Source organism: Notothenia coriiceps, unplaced genomic scaffold, assembly GCF_000735185.1.
Source record: "Notothenia coriiceps isolate Sejong01 unplaced genomic scaffold, NC01 NC01_scaffold00011185, whole genome shotgun sequence".
Taxonomy (NCBI): Eukaryota; Metazoa; Chordata; class Actinopteri; order Perciformes; family Nototheniidae; genus Notothenia; species Notothenia coriiceps.
Genome location: NW_011343886.1, coordinates 34,493 through 59,786, shown reverse-complemented (window position 1 = coordinate 59,786; position 25,294 = coordinate 34,493). Strand labels below are relative to the sequence as shown.

At 42.1% G+C, this 25,294-nt stretch overlaps 3 protein-coding genes across 3 annotated transcripts; 1 reads left to right on the top strand and 2 right to left on the bottom strand.

The window, feature by feature from the left end:
• On the bottom strand, positions 1 to 2,762 carry nthl1 (nth-like DNA glycosylase 1). Its single transcript, XM_010772418.1, has 6 exons — positions 2,493 to 2,762; positions 1,968 to 2,188; positions 1,719 to 1,889; positions 1,460 to 1,619; positions 927 to 1,032; positions 1 to 509 (listed from the first exon to the last, which is right to left on the bottom strand). Exons 1-6 carry the CDS (start codon positions 2,737 to 2,739, stop codon positions 203 to 205), a joined length of 1,212 nt encoding a protein of 403 aa, XP_010770720.1. The 5' UTR covers positions 2,740 to 2,762; the 3' UTR covers positions 1 to 202.
• Positions 2,515 to 11,865, top strand: LOC104946556 (tuberin-like). The gene is made up of 14 exons (XM_010772419.1): positions 2,515 to 2,599; positions 3,568 to 3,753; positions 6,607 to 6,791; positions 6,917 to 7,003; positions 7,098 to 7,208; positions 7,297 to 7,444; positions 8,114 to 8,231; positions 8,320 to 8,368; positions 9,144 to 9,269; positions 9,367 to 9,440; positions 9,538 to 9,664; positions 10,348 to 10,491; positions 11,193 to 11,330; positions 11,758 to 11,865. Exons 3-14 carry the CDS (start codon positions 6,657 to 6,659, stop codon positions 11,863 to 11,865), a joined length of 1,365 nt encoding a protein of 454 aa, XP_010770721.1. The 5' UTR covers positions 2,515 to 2,599; positions 3,568 to 3,753; positions 6,607 to 6,656.
• A 585-nt stretch (positions 11,866 to 12,450) lies between these two features.
• On the bottom strand, positions 12,451 to 25,262 carry LOC104946559 (tuberin-like). The gene is made up of 19 exons (XM_010772421.1): positions 25,214 to 25,262; positions 24,780 to 24,861; positions 24,456 to 24,611; positions 24,131 to 24,250; positions 22,562 to 22,684; positions 22,367 to 22,473; positions 22,105 to 22,291; positions 21,331 to 21,453; positions 21,116 to 21,250; positions 20,735 to 20,924; positions 20,508 to 20,601; positions 20,293 to 20,395; positions 19,654 to 19,748; positions 17,289 to 17,429; positions 14,442 to 14,603; positions 14,163 to 14,321; positions 13,593 to 13,705; positions 12,637 to 12,772; positions 12,451 to 12,499 (listed from the first exon to the last, which is right to left on the bottom strand). Exons 3-19 carry the CDS (start codon positions 24,594 to 24,596, stop codon positions 12,451 to 12,453), a joined length of 2,178 nt encoding a protein of 725 aa, XP_010770723.1. The 5' UTR covers positions 24,597 to 24,611; positions 24,780 to 24,861; positions 25,214 to 25,262.
• Between the last annotated feature and the right edge of the window lie 32 nt (positions 25,263 to 25,294).

Sequence of the window (25,294 nt, the reverse complement as noted above, 5' to 3'; positions counted from 1 at the left end):
CATGATTTCAGTACATCATTTATTTATTTTTTATAATAATAAAGTAGCACCAGCAGTAGAAAAATAGTTTATCTCTTTGAAGTAGTTGTAGTGTCATATTAAACTCGTACATTCTGATATCCACATCAATGTTCTCAGTGTGTCTGTGTTTAAGTTTGATCTTTCTGGTCCAATATTTGGTCACAGCTCAGACAAGACTAAATCAATATTTAACCTTGGTTTTTATCTTCCGTTTCGGTGCGTTTGGGGAAACAGGTGTGGGCAGTGGCTCCTTCTTTAACCTCTCATGTTTAACATCTGATTCTTGTCCAGGTTCAGTCTTTACTGTGGAGGCAGAGGTTGGATCAGGGGAGCAGGGGGAAGCAGCTTTAGGCCTTTTTGTAGGAGAGATTTTGTGGGCGGAGGGACAGCTGTGCTGGTTCAGACACACGGAGCAGAGAGGCCTGACGGGGAGGCACACCTGCTGCCCGAAACCCACCAGCAGCCAGTTGATCTCACTCCACAGCTCCCTGCCGCAGAGAGGAACATCACACGTTACTTTGAACTGCTCACTTATTGATTTTTACAAACAGGCACAACATACAGTGAAGGGTGCCCATCAATTAACAGGGGAAATGATAGAGGGATAGATAGATTGATCATTCATTCATCCCAAATTGGGAAATTATTTTGTTACAGCATCAGGGTGTTCCGGCAAGGTGGATTAAAGTACAAAAATAATCAAATTAAAATAGCAAATCTATACTATATCTACAGTATAGAGACATATATCACAAAGAATACACAACATAAAATGTTCTGGATAAGTATGGATGGTATATATAAATACATTATACAGTATGTGGTCAGTCTGGGTGACTTTATGGATCTGTTGGTCCGTGTTAATCAGGTTGTACAGGTCAGCAGTGAAGTAATCATGCTGTTACCTTGGTAACCACTCCTCCAGGGCCTTGCGCGTTTGCTCCGGGCTCTTGGTCGGTTTCTTCAGCCAGCCCAGCCTATTAGAGATACGATGCACGTGTGTGTCCACGCCTAAACAAAACAAAACTGTATATTTAGGCACACACACACATAAACTGATTTGCATTTCTATAGAAAAAAGCAGTGGTGGAAAAGCATTCAGATCCTTTACTTAAGACTGTAAAAAGAATGTAAAATGTCTGCATTCAAAACCTTACTTGTGAAAAGCCATGTAAGTGTCATCGGTGAAAAGTACTTTTAGTATCAAAGGTGCTGAACAAAATACCCCTTTTGTGGTGTTTTAGTATTATTCTGTATTACATAAATATTACTGATGCAATTATGTGTAATTAAAATGTACTGCTGTAGTTGAAGGGTGGAGCTGATTTCATCTATTTGATTCAGTGTTAGGTAATTTACTATATTTAAAACATTTTTTATAACTTTATCAACCTCAGTTTCCAGCTATGTGAATTCACAAAAGAGTGTCCCCCCCCACCGATGCCGGACACCTGGTCCCATGCGATGTCCATAGCCAGATGAGCCATCTTAGGTCCGACTCCTGTTAGGCGGACCAGCCCCTGCACGCTGTCTGGGATGTCCCCTCCAAACTCTTTCTGCAGAATGGCCGATGTCAGCTTCAGATACTTCACCTTAGTCTAGAAGGGGTGGGTATGAAAACAATTCAAATAATCAGAGATGCAGTGTGAAAAGGAGGAAGTGTGGCTCCTGTAAGACAGTACTGAGTTCTGTATTACCCTCCAGAAGCCCACAGGGTAGATGAGTTTCCCCAGTGCTTCATCATCAGTATTAAGAATACTTTCTGCAGTGCAGCCGTGAGCTCGGAGCCTCTTCATGGCTGCTGCGGTCACCTGGTCCTTGGTCTGACTGGACAGCATGAGTGAAACCAACACCTGGAAACGTCTGACCTGAGAAGACAACAGAGGGAACAAGATGAGTGCTTCTGAACCTTAGAAATATGTGAGAAAAAAGAAACCCACACCTACATGAGCAGTAGCGTCTGAGTCGTAGGTTTTCTCTGCCCCCATGTTATCTACAGGTGCATCCCGGCTGCTCCTCATCTCACGGATGTATCCCAATTGTTTCTTCCAGTCGGGAGGTTCCCAGTGTTCTGTCTTCACCGGCTGTACACCTTCATCTTCATCATATTCCACTTTGAGCTGTTTCCTTCTGCGGCTGTGTGAAGACAACGGCAAGGCGTCTGTTTCTGTTTTTGGATGGCAAGCACCAGAATGAGCACAGGGCAGAGAGGATTTAGAATATCTGACCCAGCACAGAAATACAGAAAGAAAACATACCACATGGGAACAAGTATGTAGGTGAGGTTGACTTGCCTCTGCTGTGTCAACCAATGTTCAGATGCAGAAGTAAACAGATTAACAAGTAAAAACAACATCTGCAACTTCTCCAACTTTTGCTCATTAACAACTGTATTTGGAGCTAGCTAGAAGAACTGTGGTGAATTTCTGAATGAGTTCAAACGTTTCTGTGTGGACTAACGTCAACATTACCCGTGGATAAGGGGGCCGAGGAGGGTCTTTGCTCCGAGATCCTCGCCTCCTCCGGCTCTACCTTCACCTCCACAGAGGAACCTGGACCCTGATTCCTACGTCTGGTGGTGAGTTTGGACCTGAGAGAGGCTGCATTTTGATCACCGCTCCGAGTGATAACAGGTCTGCTCTGCATGAAATAAGGAGAGGTCATAGTTAAAGTCCGGACTACATAACAGAACCTCGTTTTCCAGCGGACCTGAGGCATTTAGTTGATCTTGAAGTTGGTTGCTCATTCGTAGATTCTGGTCACGAGTTTACCAGAAAAAAAACAATCCCGGTAAATTAATGAAAGAAAGACAAAATAATTGTATTAATAATAAAAGTTGTTAATTTAAATACAAAAACGTTTTATTTAGAACAGCATTACACATATCTCTCACCAAGTTATGTTGTTTTATTTAGTGTACTAAAAATCATGACTTTAAGTGTTTGGCTCTATGCCTGGCAACTATGCACCTGTGTAACTTAATAAAAAAAAATGCGCTTAAAAATCGTCAGCATTAAGCAGAGATCAGGAGTATGACATGACATGTCATTGATTAAGCCATTCAGTCCTACCAATCAGTTAAAGGTAAATAAAATAGGGTTTCTTTTGATATCTGTTTATTAGAATCTAAAATGTGTGTTTCTCTCCAATACATTGTATTCATGAGGTTTCTTTTTCAATGAAATTCCTTTTTAAATCCTTTTACTTAATCTAAACCTATTATGTAGCTCCACTGGCAGGCAGCCTTGCGACAGTGCAGCTTCTGGCTCCAATGAGGAACCAACTTCAGCATCGTTAGCATGTTTAGCTAGCTACTCGTTAACCGTTTTAGTTTAAGAAACATGTGTCTCGTCACTGGCAGCTATTTAACGTCTTTCTTATGCAGCCACTGGGTAAATAGAGCTGCGTCCTGCTATTTTGTCAGGTAGTTTTCAAATTATACAAAACTCAAAACAAGGCTAACAAAAATAGCTTTAGCATAGTTTGTGTTTATCTTGCTTGGAACTACATTTCCCAGCAGCGAGAGTAACTAACGTGTTTTTGTAGGAAGTGCCCCTGTCACAGCGTAGTGTGTCATCCGGTTGGGAAGTGGAGGAGGACTGAGCCTGGACGAGAACAAGCTTCCAGCAGCAATTGCAAGTTTTATCAATGCAGAGACACATACGGCTCTGTTGGCTGCATATGGACGAAGCTGCGGCCTTATGAAGCTGAGAGAGACTCCTCTGCATTAAGGTGAGAGGAGGGGGAGATGTTTTCTAAGCAACGAGACCTTGAATGCCTCACAGGAATGCTAGCTCATGACAGGGAATGTAAAAGCAGAGCTAACGGTTCAGTAGCGCCATTGTGCATTTCTCCTGATTATACCATGTTTTCGCTAAGTGGTTAAATATATTATTTGTTCTGGATGGAGGTTATTTTTCACTGATGTGGTTGTTGTTGTTGAAGTGAAACAGAACAGTGGTTGTCTGTCTGCTCACCTCCCCTCCCCTCTGTCAAGTCCACATGACAGCAGATATTCTCCAAACCTGCCCCCCTGGTTTACTCATTTACAGGCTCCAAACTTCACTGCTGCGTAACAGAAGCCTCTGCTCCCACCATAGTTACATACAAAAACTACTACTCCAGTGGTATCTAGATTTAGCCATGCAACTTAAATGTAAAAAGTTTGTTGTTGCCACCACAGTCATTGTTGGAAAGGTTACTTTAGACCACTTAGCTAGTTACCCTTTTCAAAATGCATTACATCATGTACATCTTTTAGTATTCAACTGATTGTCAACTTTTATAGAATGTTCTTTAAAGAAATCAAAATTAAGAAGGGAATCAGCAATAGATCAAAAGTTATTTTCCTCATGTAGGATTTTTACTGAAAGTAATATAATCTGATGTAACACCTTTTAATCACCAGCATACACTTACATTCATTGTTACTTCACTTCAGTTCAAACACTGGTTTTAGTATAAATGTAGGAGCCATATGTTAAAATGTATAGTTTGATATATTTGAATATTATAATCCTTTGTTCTTAGTGCTATCATATCATTTATTTGAACCAGCCGTGTGGCATAGACGACCGCAGCTGTTTGTGATTACAGACGTTATAGCCGACGGCAGCTGCTGGTGATTGGGTGTGTGTGAGAAGGAGAAAGAAGCCCAGAGCAACATAGTTTTTTGACCTGAGAAAATATTTGTTTGTATTTGATACCTTTTTGTTTAAGTAAAGAGTCAAANTGGGCTCTGTACGAGATGAGGGTCAGCACTGATGCATCCTGTCACACACAATATTAAGATTAGAAAGGTATCAGCAGTGTGTTAGATGACAGAAACACAATATGACACAGAGGGANCTGGAGTGTACATGTATAGGCAATATACATTAAGCATTCTCATTTAAGGGTTGCACAATATTATTGTAGTTCCAGTAACCCAAAATTCGATTCACAGGTAGCAAATAAGTTTGACTCGGACAAGATACGTACCTGTGAATCGAATTTTGGGTTACTGGAACTACAATAATATTGTGCAACCCTTAAATGAGAATGCTTAATGTATATTGCCTATACATGTACACTCCAGGGCAAAACATTCACACAGAGGTACAGGGTGTCTTTGATCCTTTGCCTCAACAGAACATGCTTTGTGCTTCAGCCTCTTATATAAACCAACATAAGGAAACACACAAACAACCGTCTAAGTAACTGTAATAAATACACTTTGAGAAACTCTGAATATGCCTTTTTCCCCACAGTGTATCACCCCATCTGAATATTGTCTCTGCCAACATTATACAAATAAAACCAATACACCTGGATGCATGAACCTTTCCTTGGAGAACATCAGAGAGGCTACTTCACACTCCAAACGCCAAATATTTAATGAATGTGTCCATTGTTTAGTTTGGCATCTGCATGTTAGATAGATCATGAGAGAATGTGTCCAGATCTGGGTGTCTGATGACCTCAGCTAAACTCTCGGATAAATCTATAAAACTTCAGACTGGCTTAGAAGGAGAGAAAAGGTTCAAATGGGGCAACACTGCCAATATTAATCACATAGAAACCTAATTTCATCAATAATAAGAATATGACTTCGATAACATCCAAATTATGCTTCCAAATATCAAGGATTTATAAAATAAAATAAAAAGAAGAGAATGTGATTGTCACCAACAGTGAGCAGATCATAAGCAGATATGGGCATAGTGTTACAGGTGAACTCGTGTTGCTGTCAAACAATTAAATGTGCAGAGACTTTGCTGCAATAAGTCAACAGAAGGTTAGTTTATTTGAGTATGGGCCTCAGTGTGAAGTCATTAGCACTAGATTCAGGGTTCTTACGGTCATTAAAAACCTGGAAAAGTCATGGAAATTCAAAATGCTAATTCCAGGCCCTGGAAAAGTTATGGGAAACAATATTTTTGAAAAGTCATGGAAATGTAACTAAAGTTGCATCAAACATAATTTGTATTTGATCTAATCGCCGAAATAGTAATACTATAAAGATAATAAATACTGAATCGTATAGTTATGAAACGTAAAATGGCATTTAACTGACGAGGTATTTTGCTGGTGAGAGATTTGAGTTGCTTTAGCCTGTAGAAGCTAGTAAGCCTACTATTTGATTTGTTTTAGATAGGCACAACATGTTTCATATGCAGACCTTATTTTCCTGTTCCATGTTAAAATAAACCATTTTCAGTGGTACCGCTGAGAAAGAGTAATTTCTTTGGTCATGGAAAATTAGGTAAAGGTCCTGGAGAAGCCATTGAAAAGTCATTGAAAATCATTGGTGAAAAAGTGTATGAACCCTGTAGATTAACTTCATAATGCTCACTCATTGTCATGTTCCTTGCTGATGTTTGAATCTAGTTACAGGTCATATTTTATTGTGATGTAGTGGTAGCATCTTAAAAGATTTAATAATTGCTTTGGCTTTGAATGTGACCATCCATCTTATTGCTATTATGCTACATCAAGTCAATTCAGAGGAAGTGTGGCTCTTTATCTGGTCTATTGGGTTTTGCACTGTAATAATCCACATTGATAAAAACGTTTTCATCTAAATGTGTGCTGCTCTTTCTCCAGGCAGCTCTCAGTCCCAGCCTGTGCGGTGGACCGCCCCTTCAGGTTGGGCCATGAATAAACAACCGAGCAAAGAGAGTCTCAAGGACAAGGTGAAGGGGATCTTTGGTCTGGGAACCGCGCGGCCGCCCAGCAAACAGAGTGACGCCCGACCGTCAGAGTTCATCATCACGACGGACATCATCAAGGTGTGCAGGAGAGACCAGAAGACTGCAGATCTGTTCACACACAATAAAACGTAGCATGCTCTTTGTTTTGTATATGTTTTGCATCACACCTTTCCTCATTCCTTTCCTCCTGTGATGTATTTCAGGAGCTCCAACCAGACTGCGGTCTGAGCACCCGCGTCCGCATGATGAACCATGTCTGTGAGCTCGCCAAAACAAAGAAATTTGAGGATGTGAGTCTGCTCCTGGTTTGACATTTTTGGATACAACACAACATGTCATCTTCTGTGTGTAACTCTGTGTTTTCATGTGTTTTTTTTTTTTTAGCATGCTGTGGAGGCTGTATGGAAAGCTGTGGAGGACATGCTCACTCCAGAGCAGCCACTGGAGGCCAGACATGCGGTCCTGCAGCTGCTGAGGGCCATTATACAGGGACAGGTACATAGACAGGATAAACACACACAAATATGAAATTTGAATCTAGTTCCTGACTTTCCCTAATGATCGGTTCCCTGTATATGTGAAGGGCGAGCGGCTTGGCCCTCTGAGAGCATTCTTTTTCAACGTGATCAGAGACTACCAACCATCCAGCGAGGACCTCTCTGATAGGCTGGAAGTCTTCAAGGCCTTAACCGAGAACGGGAAAGACATCACTTATCTGGAAGAAGATATAGGTAAAACTCCCTGGACATTTTTTAAAGCACTTCAATGGGGGAAAAACGAGGGACTAAGTGGGATGAAAATGTGTTCATGTAAGGGTGGAGATTCTTAACATCTGAAATTGTGAAACAATTGACAACTTAGACAAATTGAAAACTTTGCAAATTTCAGTTTTTTTCCTGCAAATAACATAAGTTTCGAGAGAATAACCCTACTTATTTTAATAAATGGAGAAGGCAACATTTTCATTTTAGTTTATAACTTCAACTTGCTGTTATTGAAGTCACTGAGAATTGATAAGGTTGTTTTTTTTTGTTTACATTATTGCAATTGGTTGAGTAACGTTTTCAGATACAAAATAACTCTATAATCTTGTACACACTCTGCATTCATCCCATCATTTACCACTCTGCCTTTATAAGCACAGGCACACAGTGTGTTTTTCCTCCTGAGTAAAGCCCTACACTCATTGTTGTCTGGTTCACCAGCATGATCTTCTTTGTTCTGAATTGAATTGTTAGTATGAAGATTCTGGATTAAATATTTAGATTCCATTTGAATCATCTTTGTAGTCATGTTTGCAATTATTATTTGTTGAGGCATGACTGGGCTGTTACACACCTTATTCACCTGTAATATTCCATAATATGTCCTGCTCTCGCTCTGTTCTCTCCTGTCTCCAGCACGCTTTGTCCTCCTGTGGATGGACATAGGTCTTACCTCCGATTTTCTCCATGTTCTTGTAAATCTGGTGAAGTTCAACAGCTGCTACCTGGACCAAAACGTCTCCGTCATGGTCCAGTAAGTCAGAGATCCAGACACATAAACACATTTCTGTTTTCAATCAAATTAATGTATTAACATGCATTTGTTTGCTTGTTCTGTGTAGGAAAATCTGTCTCCTGTGCAATAGAACTACATCTTCTACAGATATTGAGGTGGGTGTTTGTTCAAATTCATTCTTTGTTACAACGGCTTGTTAGAATGTTACAGCAAAGACAATATCCCCAAATATGAGCAATGGTTGGTCCAAATTATAAACAGCAAATCAGGTAGGTAGAAAAGGGTTGATATCCATTATTTTTAGCATTGGGAGACATACTGATTTAATCATGGAATAAACGATGATTGATCAAAAATGTTTATAAATTTAAATTGTGTGGTCGCAGTTGGCTTTACTCATCACCACAAAAAACGTTATTTGTGTGAGGCACGCTAGATAGAAATCTTATTTAATCAAGTTGGTTTCTGATTCCCTAATAATGGTAGAGTGCTTGTTTGTGGGACTGAGTGGTTGAACTGCAGTGACACAGTTACATCTCCAGTTATCTAAAGGTTTTGATGTGAAATCTCTTAGAGATTAGCTGAGAGGTGTGTTACCATGCATGTCTTTAATCAATGATAGCCAGCAGACAACAGATAGTGCTGATTAATGCTGAGGAGGTATTCCTGAACATTTCACATGTAGTGGTTTGTATGTAAAAGCAGGACAACTACATATAATACATGGAACATGGAAGTACCAAATCATCCAATTGGCAGTCTGGTGTAAGGTGTTTGTTATGTACTGTGCTCTAACACAATCAAAACGTATTAACAGCACAATCTAGCGTGACCATACTCATAAATGAATGAGGCTCAGAGTTGTTTACAGTTTGTTTTGTTTTACTTGTGTGTGTTTGTATGTGTGTGGTCTGTGTATGCTGTGTCTAGGTGGCACTACAAGTACTGGATGCAGTGGTGTGTTACAACTGCCTGCCCTCAGACTCTCTAACTGTCTTTATCATCACACTGTGTCGCACTGTCAACGTCAAGGAGTTCTGTGAATCCTGCTGGAAGGTGAGAGAGCAAACACACACACATGTATACACACACTTTCTTCTTTGTCTGATGCAATGCGCATTATTCATAACGGCCTGTGATTGTGCACCTGCAGTTGATGAGGAAGGTGTTGGGGACTCACCTCGGCCACAGTGCAATCTACACCATGTGCCGGATAATGGAGGAGAGGTATTAGTCTGAATGTATTTCTGAACTTATGGTGCATTATGGGAATGTTATTTTCCTGCTTTTTGTGTCCCTTTTAACTTCCTGCACCCTCCCTCAGAGTGTACATGGAGGACGCCCCGTTGTTGAGAGGAGCCGTGTTCTTTGTTGGGATGGCACTGTGGGGCGCACACAGACTCCCCGCCCTGAAAAACACACCTACACTCGTTCTGCCATCTTTCTACAAGGTAACACTCATACAGTGCATGCTATCTGCCCCATTAGGCATGTGCTGATCTTATTGCTTATATTACATGAAAACAAGAATAATGCATACTGTACGTGGCAAAAGTGTGAGGGAAAACTGTTATGTTCTACAAGATATTATCTATATTATCTCATCCCTATGGTTTTCATTTCTTAATAATTGAATAATATTTGTTTAATCGTTTGGTCTACAAATGTCACAAAACTGAGAAAATTCAAGATTTTCCTGAACTCAAAGTGAATACATTTTGTTAGTTTAGTTTGGTCTTTTTTTTCTTAAAATATGAAACAAACTAAATTGTTGCAGATGAATGTCCTTTGGACAGAATTACAGATTATTTAACTACTTATGTCTCTTCTAACACTGTAAATGAAAAATGCCACATTTCCAAATCTCTTTTCTTGCCAAACATCTATCACTTTTTGCCAAGAAATATGAATATTTATATTTATGCTTCAATGCCAAATACACAATTTTTGCATATGCTGGATCTTCCTATGTGTTTTTAGTTTATGTCATACTATAGACATGTGTGTATAGTAGTAGTACCTTGTGTGACTGTATCAGTTGTAGCTAGTTCTGAGGATTCTTCAAATAGAAGTAAAATCCCTGATAATGTGATGGATCAGTTGTGTTAACTGTTTCTGTGTATCTGTCACTCAGGCCATGTCGAGTGCTAATGAGGTGGTGTCCTATGAAATCGTCCTCTCCATCACCAGACTGATCAAGAAGTACGGCAAAGAGCTGCAGGTGGTCACATGGGACATCCTGCTGGGCATCATAGAGCGGCTGCTGCAGCAGATCCAGGTACACACACACACACACACACACACACACACACACACACACACACACACACACACACACACACACACACACACACACACACACACACAGAATAAAATACCAGTTATTTGTTCACCAACTGGCCCATCTCATGTGTCTTCACAGACAATAGGCAGTGCGGAGTTAGAGGCCTTTCGAGGCGCCTCGAAGGCACAGGTCTCACAGAGTATAGGGTAGTCTGCAGGAGTGTGCGCAATAGTCACAGAATAGCAAAGCTTATATACAAGATAGGGCGGGAAGAAAGAGTTTTTGTGTAGCACGGCGGAACGCCTCAGAAATCTGCTTTCACACGGATGTCTCATATTGTTATTAAACACCTGTGTCCTTGAGCTGTAGAAAGTGTAATGGTTATCAGAATATGGAAGTTCAAACTTAGTGTGAAGAGGAGTAGTTTCAACATAGTCTGCCAAATTAGCTCTGTGGCCTTGAAGCGCTTGAGAATAATAACCCTCATTAGAGTAATGCAGAGAAAACGGCACATATGAAGAAATGGCACAGTAGTGTTAGACAATGCTTTTAGAAGCATTTGGTTTTAGCATATAAGGTAACGTAATAAATTGCCACTACAACAGACAGACAGACAGACAGACAGACAGACAGACAGACAGACTAAAATAGCAGTTATTTGTTCACCAACCGGCCCATCCCATGTGTCTTCACAGACAATCGGCAGTGCGGAGTTGAAGGCCATTGTGTACGAGCTGCTGACCACGGTGGAGGAGCTGTACGAGCAGAACGGTTACCACGGCTCCACAGAGAAGTTCTTCAGTCTGGTGGAGAAATGTGCCGACAAGAGACCTGTTAGTGCTTTTGAGTTTCCATCCCTCTGTGTCATATTGTGTTTTTTCTCATCTGACACAGGGGTTCCCAAACTTTTCAGCCCGCGACCCCCAAAATAACAGTGCCAGAGACTGGCGACCCCCTGTCGACGGGGGGTCCGCACTCTCTCGGGAGTGTCATTATCGTCTCACTTGCGGGGAAATTATACAGATGGCTAGTCCGCCCCTGAAAATGTCTATACGAACGTTATTATTAATAATAATTAAAAAAAAAAAATTATAAAAAAATTAATCAAATTTTTTTAATAATTTTTTTTAATTTAAATTTTCCATTTTTATTTTGTAATCATCTCGATACCCCCACTCGGGGTCTCGCGACCCCCACTTTGGGAACCCCTGATCTAACACACTGCTGATGCATTTCTAATCTTAATATTGTATGTGACAGGATGCATCAGTGCTGACCCTCATCTCGTACAGAGCCCAGTCTATTCAACCAGCCAAGGACGGCTGGATTCAGAGCCTTCACCGCCTCATGGAGAAATTCTTCAGGTAAGACACAAATGGGGATGACATTATCGACTCGGTGGCAATATTTAGCTATATGGAATAGTTTTTATCTCTTATTGCCTAATTGTATTTCGATGTTTACCTCTTAGTCTATACCAAAATTCTCTGGTCTTTTTAATATTCTATTGATGTCATACTATAATAATAATAATAATAATAATACATGGGACTTTTATAGCGCTTTTCATGAAACTCAAAGACGCTTTGACAGAGAATTAAGAAAACACAACAAAAAAAAGACAAAGAAATACAAAAAGAGATAAACAAAACAGAAAAAAATACGGGGGGAGTGGGGTGGTCAGTGGTTGAATGCAGTGTTGAACAGATGGGTTTTGAGTGATGTTTTGAATGCTGTGAGGGAGGAAGAATCTCTGATGGATTGGGGTAGTGAGTTCCAGAGGATGGGTGCAGCAACGGAGAAGGCTCTGTCGCCCCAAGACTTGAGGTTGGTCCGAGTGGGGAGGGACAGGAGGTTGGCAGTGGCAGAGCGGAGGGAGCGAGTGGGAGAGTGTCTGTGGAGGAGGTCATTTCAGGTAGGATGGGGCCAGGTTATGGAGGGCTTTGTACGTCATCAGGAGGATCTTGTACTGAATTCTCTGGGGGATGGGGAGCCAGTGGAGCTTGATGAGGACGGGTGTAATGTGTTCACGGATTCGGGTGTGGGTGAGTAGACGGGCGGCGGAGTTCTGGATATATTGAAGTTTGTTGAGGATTTTTGCAGGTGAACCATAGAGGAGGCTGTTGCAATAGTCCAGACGGGAGGTGATGAAGGCGTGGATNACCATCCAGGGTGGAGACAGAGGGGGGGGAGAGCGGAGCAGCTAGCTCGCCCTCAGAGGGGGACACCAGAGGACTGAGGCTCTGAGCAGGACCGGCACGAAGAGCATGGCCCCCTGAAGAGAGGGAGGAGGGTCACCATCTCATCTTCGTCATCATCATCATCATCAGTCAGCTCTTCTCCCTTTATAAATTATTTTTAAATTGTTTGGACTTGGATTATTTTTAGATTTACATTGTTTATTTTATTATTATTTAAATTATTTTTAGATTTACATTTCTTTTTTTTTTTTTATTGTTTAGATTTAGTTATTTTCAGATTTGAATTATTTTATCTTTTTAAATCATAAATGTTGGTTATAAATGAGCGTCACTAATGGAATTATTACTCTAAGTGTTCTGTTTACACTCTGACTAAAGCTTGACATTATTAAAAGAAACGGGCAACAAAATCTATTTATGATTCCTCACGTAATCCAGTTCCACTTATATAATATCCATAGCTCACAATGTCAATATGTCAATAATGCATGGCAAATGAGAGATAAGAAAAGGCACTTTCCATCCACTGAAGAGTCAATATGGAATCATTGTAAATAATGCCGCTCATTGTCAGTTACATGGCAGGTATCAGAGTGTTAGAGTGCGATGCAGTTTAAAATCAATGGCATAACGGAGGCAGGCGCAGTTTAAAGCATGTCTGCAGATCTGTGGAGGATAAAAGCTCCTATGATTGTTTCTAATTCGTCTGCTCTTCCAAAGAGGTTTCAAATTTTGATTTTAGAAAATAGCACTAACTGTAAATGGGTCATTTTGGCAGCAATATGCAAGAAAGCTTGTATAGTCATAGAAAATGACATTGGAATAGGAAATAGGAAATAAAGAGAGGAGGTGGTGCATTATGGGATGCTCTAAGTCCTGAAGCGTGTGTATTACCTGACATGGAGCGGACCCGTATGCGCGTGGCTCTGTTGTGCTGCTGACTCGACTGTGACTCCAGTTTGGCCGGAGCCTCTTTGGTGATTCGGGTGTGGAGGGATGGGTCTGACCTGCAGCACCAGGTGAGGAAATGCATTACAAAGCCGCTAACAAGAGTGAAACTCTACTGACGCTAACAGCTCTGTGAGGTTGTATTTAGGCCCAGCAAAGCTTCGAGCTAGATGCTAACGTCAGCATGCTAACACTCGGAAATGTAGATTTTAAGCAGATGTAATGTTTACTTATACACCATTTCATTAACTTAGATTAGCCTGTGGCATTAGCTGGTTAGTGCTACACAAACAGTATGGCTGAGGCTGATGGGAGTCTCATTAGTTTTACAGGCAGTTGATCATAAACAAAAGTGTGGGAAAATTAAAATGTTGCCCTTTAAATAGCACTAGATGAAAAAGAAGGAAAGCACCTCAATCATTAGGATTTATCCTCAGGGGAACATGAATTTCAGGTCCAAATTCCATATAAAAAAAATTGCTTGATTTTTCCTGTGTGTGTTTGAAAGTTCTTCACCTGGTCATCTCCCCTCCTCCTCCCAGCCGCTCGGCAATGTCCAGGCCCAGCAGCGCCTGCGCTCTGACCCCTCCGCTGGTTGTTATGGTCACCAGCTTGTTGCCCACCAGCCAGGTCATACTGCGACCCCCCGTTAAAAGGAACTCTGCAATGGGAGACCTAAGAGGACAAAAATGATACATTTCATGACTGCGACAGCCTCTTGTAATTCTTTTTTACAACACACAACTATTTTGAAAAGCCATACACACATACTGATTATAAAAAATGCATGCTGACCTTTTGGGCAGGGCGGAGAAGTTAGAAAAGACATATCGTGCCATCATGTCCAGACAGGTCTCAGTGAGCTCCAGGTGGACAGTCTTCAGACCCTCGTCCGCCGGAGTCACCGCGTTTTCATCAGCGGAGCCCAGAGAGCAGGTGGTGGTGGAGGTGTGCATCCTGCAGGAGAGACCCAGGGAAGGTTAGGAAACAGAAAGAAGTGCAGAGGAGGAAGAGTCAGGCGCTCAGGCTTCAGATATATTGAACATGTAGTCAGTGCACACAGAGAACATGCAGGATGTCACAAAATGGCACAAACAAACATTTTTCACATGCGACATAATCATTTATATGCACACATGCATCCACGTGTGTATATAAGGAAACGACCCAACATATAAATTACATTTTCACAGAAACACACACTGGGACATGGTTTAAGAGGACTTATAAGATGTGTTTCAGCACCGTTTATTTCCCTAGCTGCAGTTAAGCTCTGTGTAGGAGGCAGAAGGGATATGCAGCAACCTGTTTGGATGGTAAGTAAGTCACAGGACTGCAGAGAAACCAGCAGGTAGTGTGTGAGTGAATGTGTTTTAATTATTATCGCCGCAGCAGCCAAGTCTAGTATAAGTGTTTACTGTGGCGTGAGCAGCAGCTCTTTGTATCCACAACAACCATTACTGCGGGCTCCACGGGCCAATCAGGTTAAAAGCACCTTTAGAGGTTTTAACATCAGTCTCAATCAGGGTTTAAGAGATGCTTCAGTTCAAACGAAAGCCACATTGGCCTGCTGCTCAGAAGAAAATGCTCTCAATTCACAACTGAGCCCAACTGTGAAGTCTCTGTCTGTCTCTGTGGGGAGCGGACTGTTTCCATGCTGACAGACTCTTAAATAAAACCTAAATGTTAAACAAAGACACAAATATAAAAGACAGGAAATAACTATGTATGTATAAGAGAACAGTGCAAGAGGAACATCTGTCCTTGGTGGATCTATAATGGTTAATCGTTTTAGCTCTCCTTGTTTTAGCCATGCAATCTGCAGTATAATTTGATTTCTGCTAAACAATATGAATTATGGTTGCGTTTCAATATGTTGTGATACTTTAAGGCAAGGCGATATATAACAAGTTTTCTGGAAAACCTCATAGTATAAGGAGCACACTGATTAAACTAAAATCGAAATAATTTGTGTTCTGCATTTTCCAAATTTCTTTTTTTTATTCAACATCTATTTCTCGTGCACTGAGCCACTTTATGCAATCATCTTCTAAATTATTTAAAATCGAGTCAGTATCACAGCTCATAATATCACTATTCTCAAGTGTATCATTATTTTCTAAAACCACTACTTTAAAGAATACACTACATATTCAATCAAATGGTTTATAAATGGAAATATATGCACACCGTAAAACACTGACCTAATCTGAGAGATTTAAGGGTACAATGTCTGTTTTTGTTATACAGCTGCAGATTAATTAGTTCAAAAAATAAAATCTCTCCCTTGGACCAACTCCCAGTGTGTGAATAAACTACTTTTCCACAGATTTTGTACTTACCTTTCTGCTTCTGTCATGATTCATTTTTCAGTTCAATTTCTAGTACACACATTCTCAAAACAACATGACCATGAGATGCTCACGACTGAGCACTGCTGCTTTGTAATATTTGAATATCTTTTTTTCACCCAATTCAAACTAAAGCTGAGTATAATGGCTTTTGTGAGAGTTTAATGCTTTGCTTTTTTACTGCAGACACAGTAAAACTGCCAGTATGGCTGCAAGTAAAGAATTACAAAACAAAAAGATAATCATTTTCGATACGAGAGATTTATGAAAATCTGTAGAAAAGAAAAACGTGAAAAAACATGGTCATGTTGCCTCAAGTATGCGCAGGAAAAACGGGTTTAATCTAACTCAGGTGTTACAAGTCAAGACACCAACGCTGAGAAAAAGCAGATTTGCAGCTGTTGAGCAGTTGAAGCGGGTTAAATAGATCCACACTGCAGTTGTTTAGTTTGATAAAGTGCCATGTGTCACTGAAATTAAATTACATAGAGCACCATCAGACATTAAAGTACCGGGCCTTTGCTGCCATCTGTCTGGCAGGAGGAGAAGGACATGTTTAATAAAGGGGCACTGCAGCCACGTCTGACAACTGCAGTGTTAGATCACACATCTGTCAGTCAGCAAGAAGAGGTAAGCATTAAAGGGGTGAAGCTAAGTCAGGCGGAGGTGTGTGAGGTGATTTCAGTGTATGGTTTAAGCAGCACAGTGTATTATGTCAGGCAAGCAAACGGAGCTGTTGTGATGCTGTTGTCCTGGTCGCTGGGCGAGCAAGCAGAAGTGCCCCCCCGCCAGAGCAAAAGGGAGGCGGAGTTATTGGTGGATGTCAATCATAATAAGATCCCATCAGTTTGAAATCACATGCTTTGCAGCAGTCCCTCCTTCCATTCATTAGTTGTTAGGCCAATCAAAACCAGCCAGCAAAACAAAAAGTCAAATTAAAATTGGCTGAATATTAAAGCTAAATCTGTGTTAGAAGAAAACAGAAAACCATCAGATGTTTTCCGACATCTTCTGCAAACACTGCATGCAAAACCAAATCATAAGCCAAAAATGCAAAACAAACAGCATGTGTACGATCGCAGCCCAAACAAAAGGTCGACACACAAACCTTCCTCCAGCATGCACCACCCGCTCCAGGTGTCCCTGGCAACCAACCACCCAACGCCCCCCCAACGGACCCACATGACAATGACCCTACACCCCCCTCAATCATCCCATGGAGGAAGCAACAAGTGTTTGGGTGGCTGTTGTGTTATTCTGGGTTAGGTTACCCAGAAGGCTCTTCTCTAACCTGCGAACCGCATGTTCCGAGACACTGATGCTGCGGGAGCGGAAAGCGTCCATGGCCGAAAGGTCCCTCAGCTCTTTAACTGGAGAGCCGCTGCTATTGGCTACCGCCGCCGCCGCCTTCGCCACTTTCGCCGCCCGCATACTGAGCGGTGAGGATTACCCATGAAGCACGGCGAGAGGGAACAGACCCGGGGCAGTGATATGGTGGTAGTGGGCAGTAAGGGGGTGTGTCATCGTGAGGGTGGTTTGGGAGCGTCCGGGGGGGGGGGTACGGTGCATTGAGGTGTATCAGGTAACAGGATTTGACACCAGAGCAAAGGGCACACGACACGCAGGGGACACAATGTGGGGCCACAAAGGTCAAAGGTCACATGACACGGGAAGGACCAGGAGCAATGAAGGAGGGATCCAGGGTGACACGACCACCCCCCCAATACCACAACGCAGAACCCAACCGCAGGAGGCAGAGGAGGGGGGAGGGTCAAATGAAGAGTTGAAAGAAAACAAAACAAAGTGAAAATTAACAGCAGTGAACACAATGAACCAGATCACAGGAGAGCGGAGTTAGAAAAAGAAGAGTAAAATAAAAAAACATCAACTTAAAAAAGGAAAAACAGACAAGCTACAGCAGAGGGTAAACAGCTTCTGCTACTCGGAAAAGGAAATACACACAGAAAGTTTTCAGGAGAGCAACAAAATAAACATTATTTCACAGAGCAGGTACATAATGAAGCCAAGGACTAGTACAGCAGAAGAAGAGCTGTAGGGATGGACTCAGCACAGGCCTGACGTTACAACTGAAAAAACACATGACACCCAACGGAAAATGAAATGCCGGGTTAAACCTGAGGGTTGGAGCACAGCATGCCTGGAGTAAACACTAATTAATCAACATAACGGTACTTTGATAGATGTATCAAGGCTTTTGGAAAACATGTAAGCTTTCCAATATATAAAGCATTTGTGAGAAGAGGATATATATTAAATATTAAATCTGACATGCAGCCCTCCAACCCAACAGCAGGCAATAAGAAGCACAAGGAAGGATAACTGGATGAATGATAACAAATGTGGAACACTCAAAGAGGTATTAAATGGAAGATCAGTAGAAACTGATGTAAGCAGAAACACTATGTCATTATGGAAAGCTGATACGGGAAGGTTGCTTGATTGGAATGACAGCAAGCGTGTTAGAATTATTTTTATTTATTTTTTATAAACCTATAGGTGTGGGCCAACCAACAACGAGGGGCTAGGGCAAAAAAGATGTTTGCAAAACATGTGTAATTGCACGACAGAGGAGGAGAGGGGATTAATTAAAAAGCTACAATGAATCAATTGAAGCAAAAAATGAGGAAGAAAGGGAAAGCAGAGTTATAGATTTCTTCAGGGGAGTACAGTATAGTGTGGTCTCCAACTATATTGAGATATTTAGAGATTGTGCACTGTTTAAATATTGGTTAAAGCGGGACACTCCTGTTCATTCAGAGCCTTTTGGTCATAGGTCATTTTTACTAAAAATCTCTGTCCACACTGAAAATGTCGCCTACATCCTCCTTCCATTTTTCGGCAGAACTCTGCATTACGGCCGTCAAAACTAATACTTATTTGCAGTCCCCTCCCTCATACTGCGATCACCTGTAACTGTTTGTCATGATTTACTTTGGATGTTTTTAGCGCAAGTTATCGGGGCAATAAAGACACGGACAAACCGACAGACACTCACGCTATGTACAGATTAGCATGGCGCCTTGCTGGGAAAAGCTTCCTTACACCTCTGTGTGAAAGTGTGTATTTCTCTTTGTGAACAGATACATATAGTGTGGATGTTGAGATGTAACAGCAGGGGAAAGAAAAACAGATAGTTGTTCCCCCCACGCTACCGCTCTGTATCATCCTTATATAATACAGGTGGTGGACAAAGTAATAAACATCTGGACAATATAATGCAAACCAATACTACAAAGCACACACTAATACTACAGAGTTAAATACTATAACAGTGAAGAATCACAACCAATACAAATGTCCCTTCAACTGAAGGGCTTTTGCATTGGATGACATTGAATGATACAGGTGTTCATGTTATTTTGTCCATCCCCTGTATGTTATAATATGAGTGATTTTTCAACAAACTAATTGTGGAAGAAAAACAAAAAACACATTTCAAAATGTCAAAAGCATAAACAAATTAACTTAAAACACCATGGCAACCTGAGCAGAGTCACTGCAGCCGTCACAACACAGTACCAGTCATGCTGAGTCCCCTGTTACCTTGGCAACCCCAACAATGGCCACATGGACCATGTGTGCTGGTTTCTATGTGAGCACTCGCAGCAGTGTGTGTATGTGTGCGTATGCTTTACCTCTTGGGCCGCTCGTTGAGGCTGGTGCTTCGGGCACGAAACGCACTCTGCTCGTGACCGTCATCGAACGGCAGCAGGGCGTTGGAGCGCAGACCCTGGAGACACAGACAAAGGTGTAAGTGTAACGATAGAGAGATGCTAAACCAATGCAGCTTAAATAAGGGTCTGTTCAAAAGTTTGGGCCAAATAGTTGAGATTTTATGGGAGGTTACTGTATGTGCCAAGGCGGAGGGGCATTTTGGAGTCCCTGCTGCTTGTATCCTAAGCTAACTGCCTGCTAACAGTAGCTCCAAACACAACACACAGAATACAAACATTGTGATATAAACCTAGAAGAAAACAAATGAGCATATTCCCAGAAATATTGAACCATTCCTTTGATGTACAATCTCATCATGTTGACTAAAGTTTAAAAAAATTAGGAACTGAAGAATACGGGAAGTCTTTCCTTTACAGGATTAGGTATGAGAGTTAGAAAGTAAAAAAAATTTTTCAAGCGTGAAATTATTTAATTTTCTGAATGCTTGTGCACAAGTAAGAGCACTTTATTGACATCAATTTGTATGTGTTTTTTTGTGTCTTTATATAAAATAATATGCACATAAGTCAATAAAGTTAGGAAGATGAGTAAGCACACACCTTTGTGATGTACTGAACAAAGTCTTTGCGGAAGGGGAGTCTGCAGCGTATGAACCACATGGCGATCACATGGTGGGCCAGGGATACGATGTACTGGTTGAACCTGAGGAGAGTGGAAGAAACCAACTGGTCAGAGAGTGTGTGTGTGTGTGTGTGTGTGTGTGTGTGTGTGTGTGTGTGTGTGTGTGTGTGTGTGTGTGTGTGTGCGCACTTACTTGGAAGGGTTAGTGTAGGGTAGAGAGATGGCAAACACGCTGACATACTGCTCAGCTACAAAGTTGGCGTACAGATGTGGGAGGCGCACCAGAGCTGTGAAACGGAACACAGAAATAACTCTTTATCTACAGAAAACTTTGATGTGACTAACTGGCCTTGAACATTCACCAATGGTAGAGAAACTTATGACAAAATAAGTTGTGAGAAAAAAGCTTTTGGTGCTCACTGGAGAGGAACTCGAGCATAGGTGATGCCATGGCAACAGTGGCAGAGATGTGGGTGAGCTTGACGATAAGAGCGGGGAGGAGCTTGATCATGATGTCAGGCATCTCCACCGTGCACATTGTAAGCGCCACCACACACTGCTTGGCACAGCGGTAGATGAGGCCGGTCTCGAGGCACTGAACCAGTTCTCTCTGTAGGGGGGAAAGGAAATGAATAACAGTATGGAAATATCTGCTTCTGTGTGTGTGCGGGGCTGGTTAATGGGACGCTGTTGCCTAGATGTGGATTTTCTGGCAGTCATTAAACCCAACACACAAGCTTCAGAACATGCTAGAAACCTGTTGAGATGTCTTGATTATTCTCTACAGCATATCATTTGTACCTGTCTTGCCTGCTCCAGGTAGTTATGGTAGGAGGTGATCGCTGTGAGAACAGGAACCACCGCCAGCTGAACGTCAGTGCGAGAAAACCCGTCTGGGGTCTTCTTCAAACGCTCCGATATCAGCCGGTCTGTCACCTACCAGAACACAGACGCAAGTTCATTCATATGTTTACACTTTACAGACTTGTTTTACGTGTGTCTTCTTTTTGCCCTACCATGCAGCAGAGTGTGGAGCACAGCTGGTCCAAGCTGCATGGGGATGTGAGCAGCAGCACTTTGTACTGCAGCGTCCACGGCAGCTTGTCCAGAACCAGCTTCAGCACCTTCCAATCGGTCTCCTGCAACAGAAACCATGTCTTATTTCTCATAAAGGACAGCTTTGAAAACAATGTAACCATCAGTTATGAGTGAGTCTATGCTCTTGGCAAAGTCCTTTGTTACAAAGAAGAATAAACACTATAGCGAAACCCACCTGCAAACTCTCCAAGAAATAGAGGGTTGTAGTAATGAGTCCCTAATCCAGGAATTAGTAGAATTTTTGGAATTCAGGTTTAACGTTTACTTCTATGACATAAAAAACACCCGTAAATACCCCCTCGGGAATCTTGAAGTATTTAGCTGTCTTTAAAAAGGCAGAACATGGTGCTACATGAGTACTTAGGTTACCGGGGACCTTAAAGGTGATCACACCAAACAGCAGTCTGCATTCAGTTTATGAAGCAATGCAACCGTTTCTTAGTTGATTTACAGCCTAATGTTAGCTTTTTACTTCTGGCTATTGCATCTATACTTCAAAGAACATAGAAGTGGTTTTCATTTGCAAAGATTATCATTCTGAACAAGAATGATAGACACTTTATAATCCAAATGTTTTTTTGTATGTTTAAGAAAAACCAGTGCGTGCTAGCTTCTGGGTAGGACTACAACAATACATCATCCCTGCACCAAGACTGCATTGGGTGAGTTTGCTACAATAATTCTCTGTGTACCATCTTCAGGCCCTGCAGGAGGACATTGAAGGCCGGTGCGTAGGGCAGGTAGGCCGAGCGGATGGAGGCTGTTGAAGCTGAAGGAGCAGTGGGGGGGGCAGGGCTGCCAGCTGGAGGAGATGTTGAACCTGCAGGCTTCTTCTCACTGACACGCTTCTCTGGCTCCCTGAAACCACCATTTAAAATCCTGTCAATACAGGATTTAGTTGACTGGATTATTATGAGAAAAACAGAAGCAGATATGAGCCGTGTGCGTCCTCACCCTGTGTCACAGTAGCAGTAAGGGCTAAACCTCAGGACCCCGTCTTTGTTGGGGACACCAAGGCGGTGAAGAGAGTCCACTCGCATCATCAGGAAGAAGTCAAACACCTGGAGGAGAGAAGGAAGTTCAAATGATAAGTCAACATGCATGTTTGTTTCAAAGGGAGTAAAACAGGCACAAGATGAACCCCCTTACCTGCAGTCTGATGCTGCAAGCGATAGCTGAGCAGTATTTGTTCTTGTAGTGGAGCTGCAGGTGGCTGATTAGCAGCTCATACACACGACTGGCGTGACTGGCTGGTAGGCTGTAGAGCTTGCTCTGCCAGGAGAGAACAACATGGTTATTTACCACATTCACTAAATTGAATTATTTTTTCAACCACAACACAGGAGAAAATATTTTGGGCAAAACATTTTTTATCACTTGATACAAACTTGATACTAATCAATAGTAAAGATATTTATTATGTGTTTTGTTTACTATCTAAAAAGAATTAATAGCATCAGCTTTTTATCAGGCAGGCTCCGTTCATATTTGTAAACATGGCTCAAATCTGAAACTACGGCCGTATCTCATTTCTGGGATTTCCCCTCCTCGACTCCTGGGTCCTCCGGTAGTGACCCGGAAATGGATTTCAGCGTGCCATGTTGAAGGACATCTCAATTCTCTAAATGCACTTCGAGGACCGAGGATCGAGCGTCGAGGAGGCTCTCTGGAGGAGCTCTAACCGAGGATACACTGATGGGTCCTCCACGGTCCTCCACGGCTCCTTCGTGGATGCATTTCCGGCAACAGAGATGTTTCAAAGAGTCGTGACGCACGGCCGGACTGATCTCAGCCAATGACAGCTCTGCATGCATCCCCTGGATATTATTTTATTAACTGCTTTCATCGCGACGCGATGTTTACAGAGAGAACAGCTGGGAGGCCCGTGCAGAAAGCAGAGCAGTGTGAATATATCACTCGGTATAACAAGCCTACTCTCTTTATTTGCTTTAGTTTAGTAGATATCTACAAACAAAGAGTCGATATTTTTCTAAAACCATTTAGTGCTTCACATAATAAAATACATAACGGCTGTAGCCTGATTATGCTTTAGGAGCTGTAGGTGTGTGTGTTGTACAGTGCGTAGATGCAGCGGACAGACAGGTCTCAGTTGGTTTGGTGTCCTCTGCTTACTTTTAATACTTTTAACAACTTTTGGCCCGTAATTTATTTTCCTCATTGTAGCGACCAGAGAGGGGGTGGGGGGGGATATATCCAGTCTCTGATAATGTTACGTTATTATGAGAGTGCTCTCATACTAGTTTGATTCTGAAATTGTATATGTTTATATGAATATATACATATATGTGTGTGTCCGCATCTGTAGCCTGTTATTGTCTCATTATACTGCACTGTGAATGAATTAAAAGTAATTATATAAGTCGTCATGAACACATCTGTCCATCAGACAGAGTGCTGCTGTGCCTCCTGTCATCATTAATGGACGTCTATTTAAAATGAGCACTCAGAGTAGAGGAGTTCTCATTTCTCTAACCGCCTGCTGCTTCCCCTCCTCTCTCCTCGGCTCCTCCGCTCGCATCTCCTGTGGGAGGGACTAAGTCTCGAGGATAGGAGACGAGGAGGGGAAATCCCAGAAATGAGATACGGCCTACATGTTTTTGTAATTTCCGGACAATTTAAGAGGTTTGTTAACAAAACGTTGCCTTTCTAAAATAACTTGAACCCCAAGTTTTGTGAATGCAGCCCTTATATGTGTACCTGCAGGATTTCCAGCAGGCCCAGTATAGCCGTCCTAACGTCCTCCATAGGAGACTCTCCTGTGGGGTCTCTCTCAGTGACCTCCAGGGGCCCTGAACTCACCAGAGAGCGGCTGGCCACCTGCACAGAGAGAAAACACTGAAAAGACCTCATCGTAGCTGGAAGGAACTGAATTACCATAGCAGTGAGAGAGTGAGAGAGTGAGTGAGTGAGTGAGTGAGTGAAGAGTGAGTGAGTGAAGAGAGAGTGAGTGAAGAGTGAGTGAGTGAGTGAAGAGTGAGTGAGTGAGTGAGTGAAGAGTGAGTGAGTGAGTGAGTGTGTGTACCTTCTCAATGATGTCCAGCAGGCTGCTGAAGTGGTGTGTGTTGCAGCCCTCTGCCAGGTCCACCAGCAGCTGGGTGGCCTGTTTTCGGACGGCAAGGTCCCGGTCTTCAGCTATGCCACTGAGCTGGGGGATCACTACCATCTCAATCAACTCGTCCTGGAACAAGGCAATAAAGTAAGAGAGTGAGAGGTATTGAGAGATATTGTTGAATATTCACACATGAGTAAACAACGGCAAAACAGACATACAGTAAGAATTAAAGCACCACTGCACTTGATAGTTTATTTCAAATGTGTGTGTGCAGGTTTGTGTGTGTGTGCAGACCTCGTAAAGCTGTCGGTTGGTACTGAGAACGAAGGACAGGATATGAAGTACTTTGATCCTTATCAAGCTGCGAGTCTCGTTTCTTTCAGGGAGACAGAAACATGACAAACAAAATATTGTTCAGCAGAGATTAGATGAGAAAGGGATCAAGGTTGTGATAGCAGAGAGGGATACAATTGTTTATAGTTGTCATTAAACACACTGCATTATTTTGGCTGTTATAGGGTCTAGTCACTTTCCTGACTAGACCCGGATGTGAGAGGACGCTGGCGTCGTTTGCTCGCCGCTTCTCTATCTGGATTTTTTAAAACTTTTTTCTACTCTTTCCTCAACATTTCTTAGCAGCTTTTTGGCCGACCAGTCCGGTTAAGATCTATGTCAATCTTACACTGCCTGGATCACTGAGATATGTGAAAGTGTCCGTGTTTTCCTACCTGAAAACACCGGCTCCGTTTCGCCGCTCCACCTGCTCTCCTTCTGATCCTCCCGGCTTCCCNCGGTTTGCATACCTGACG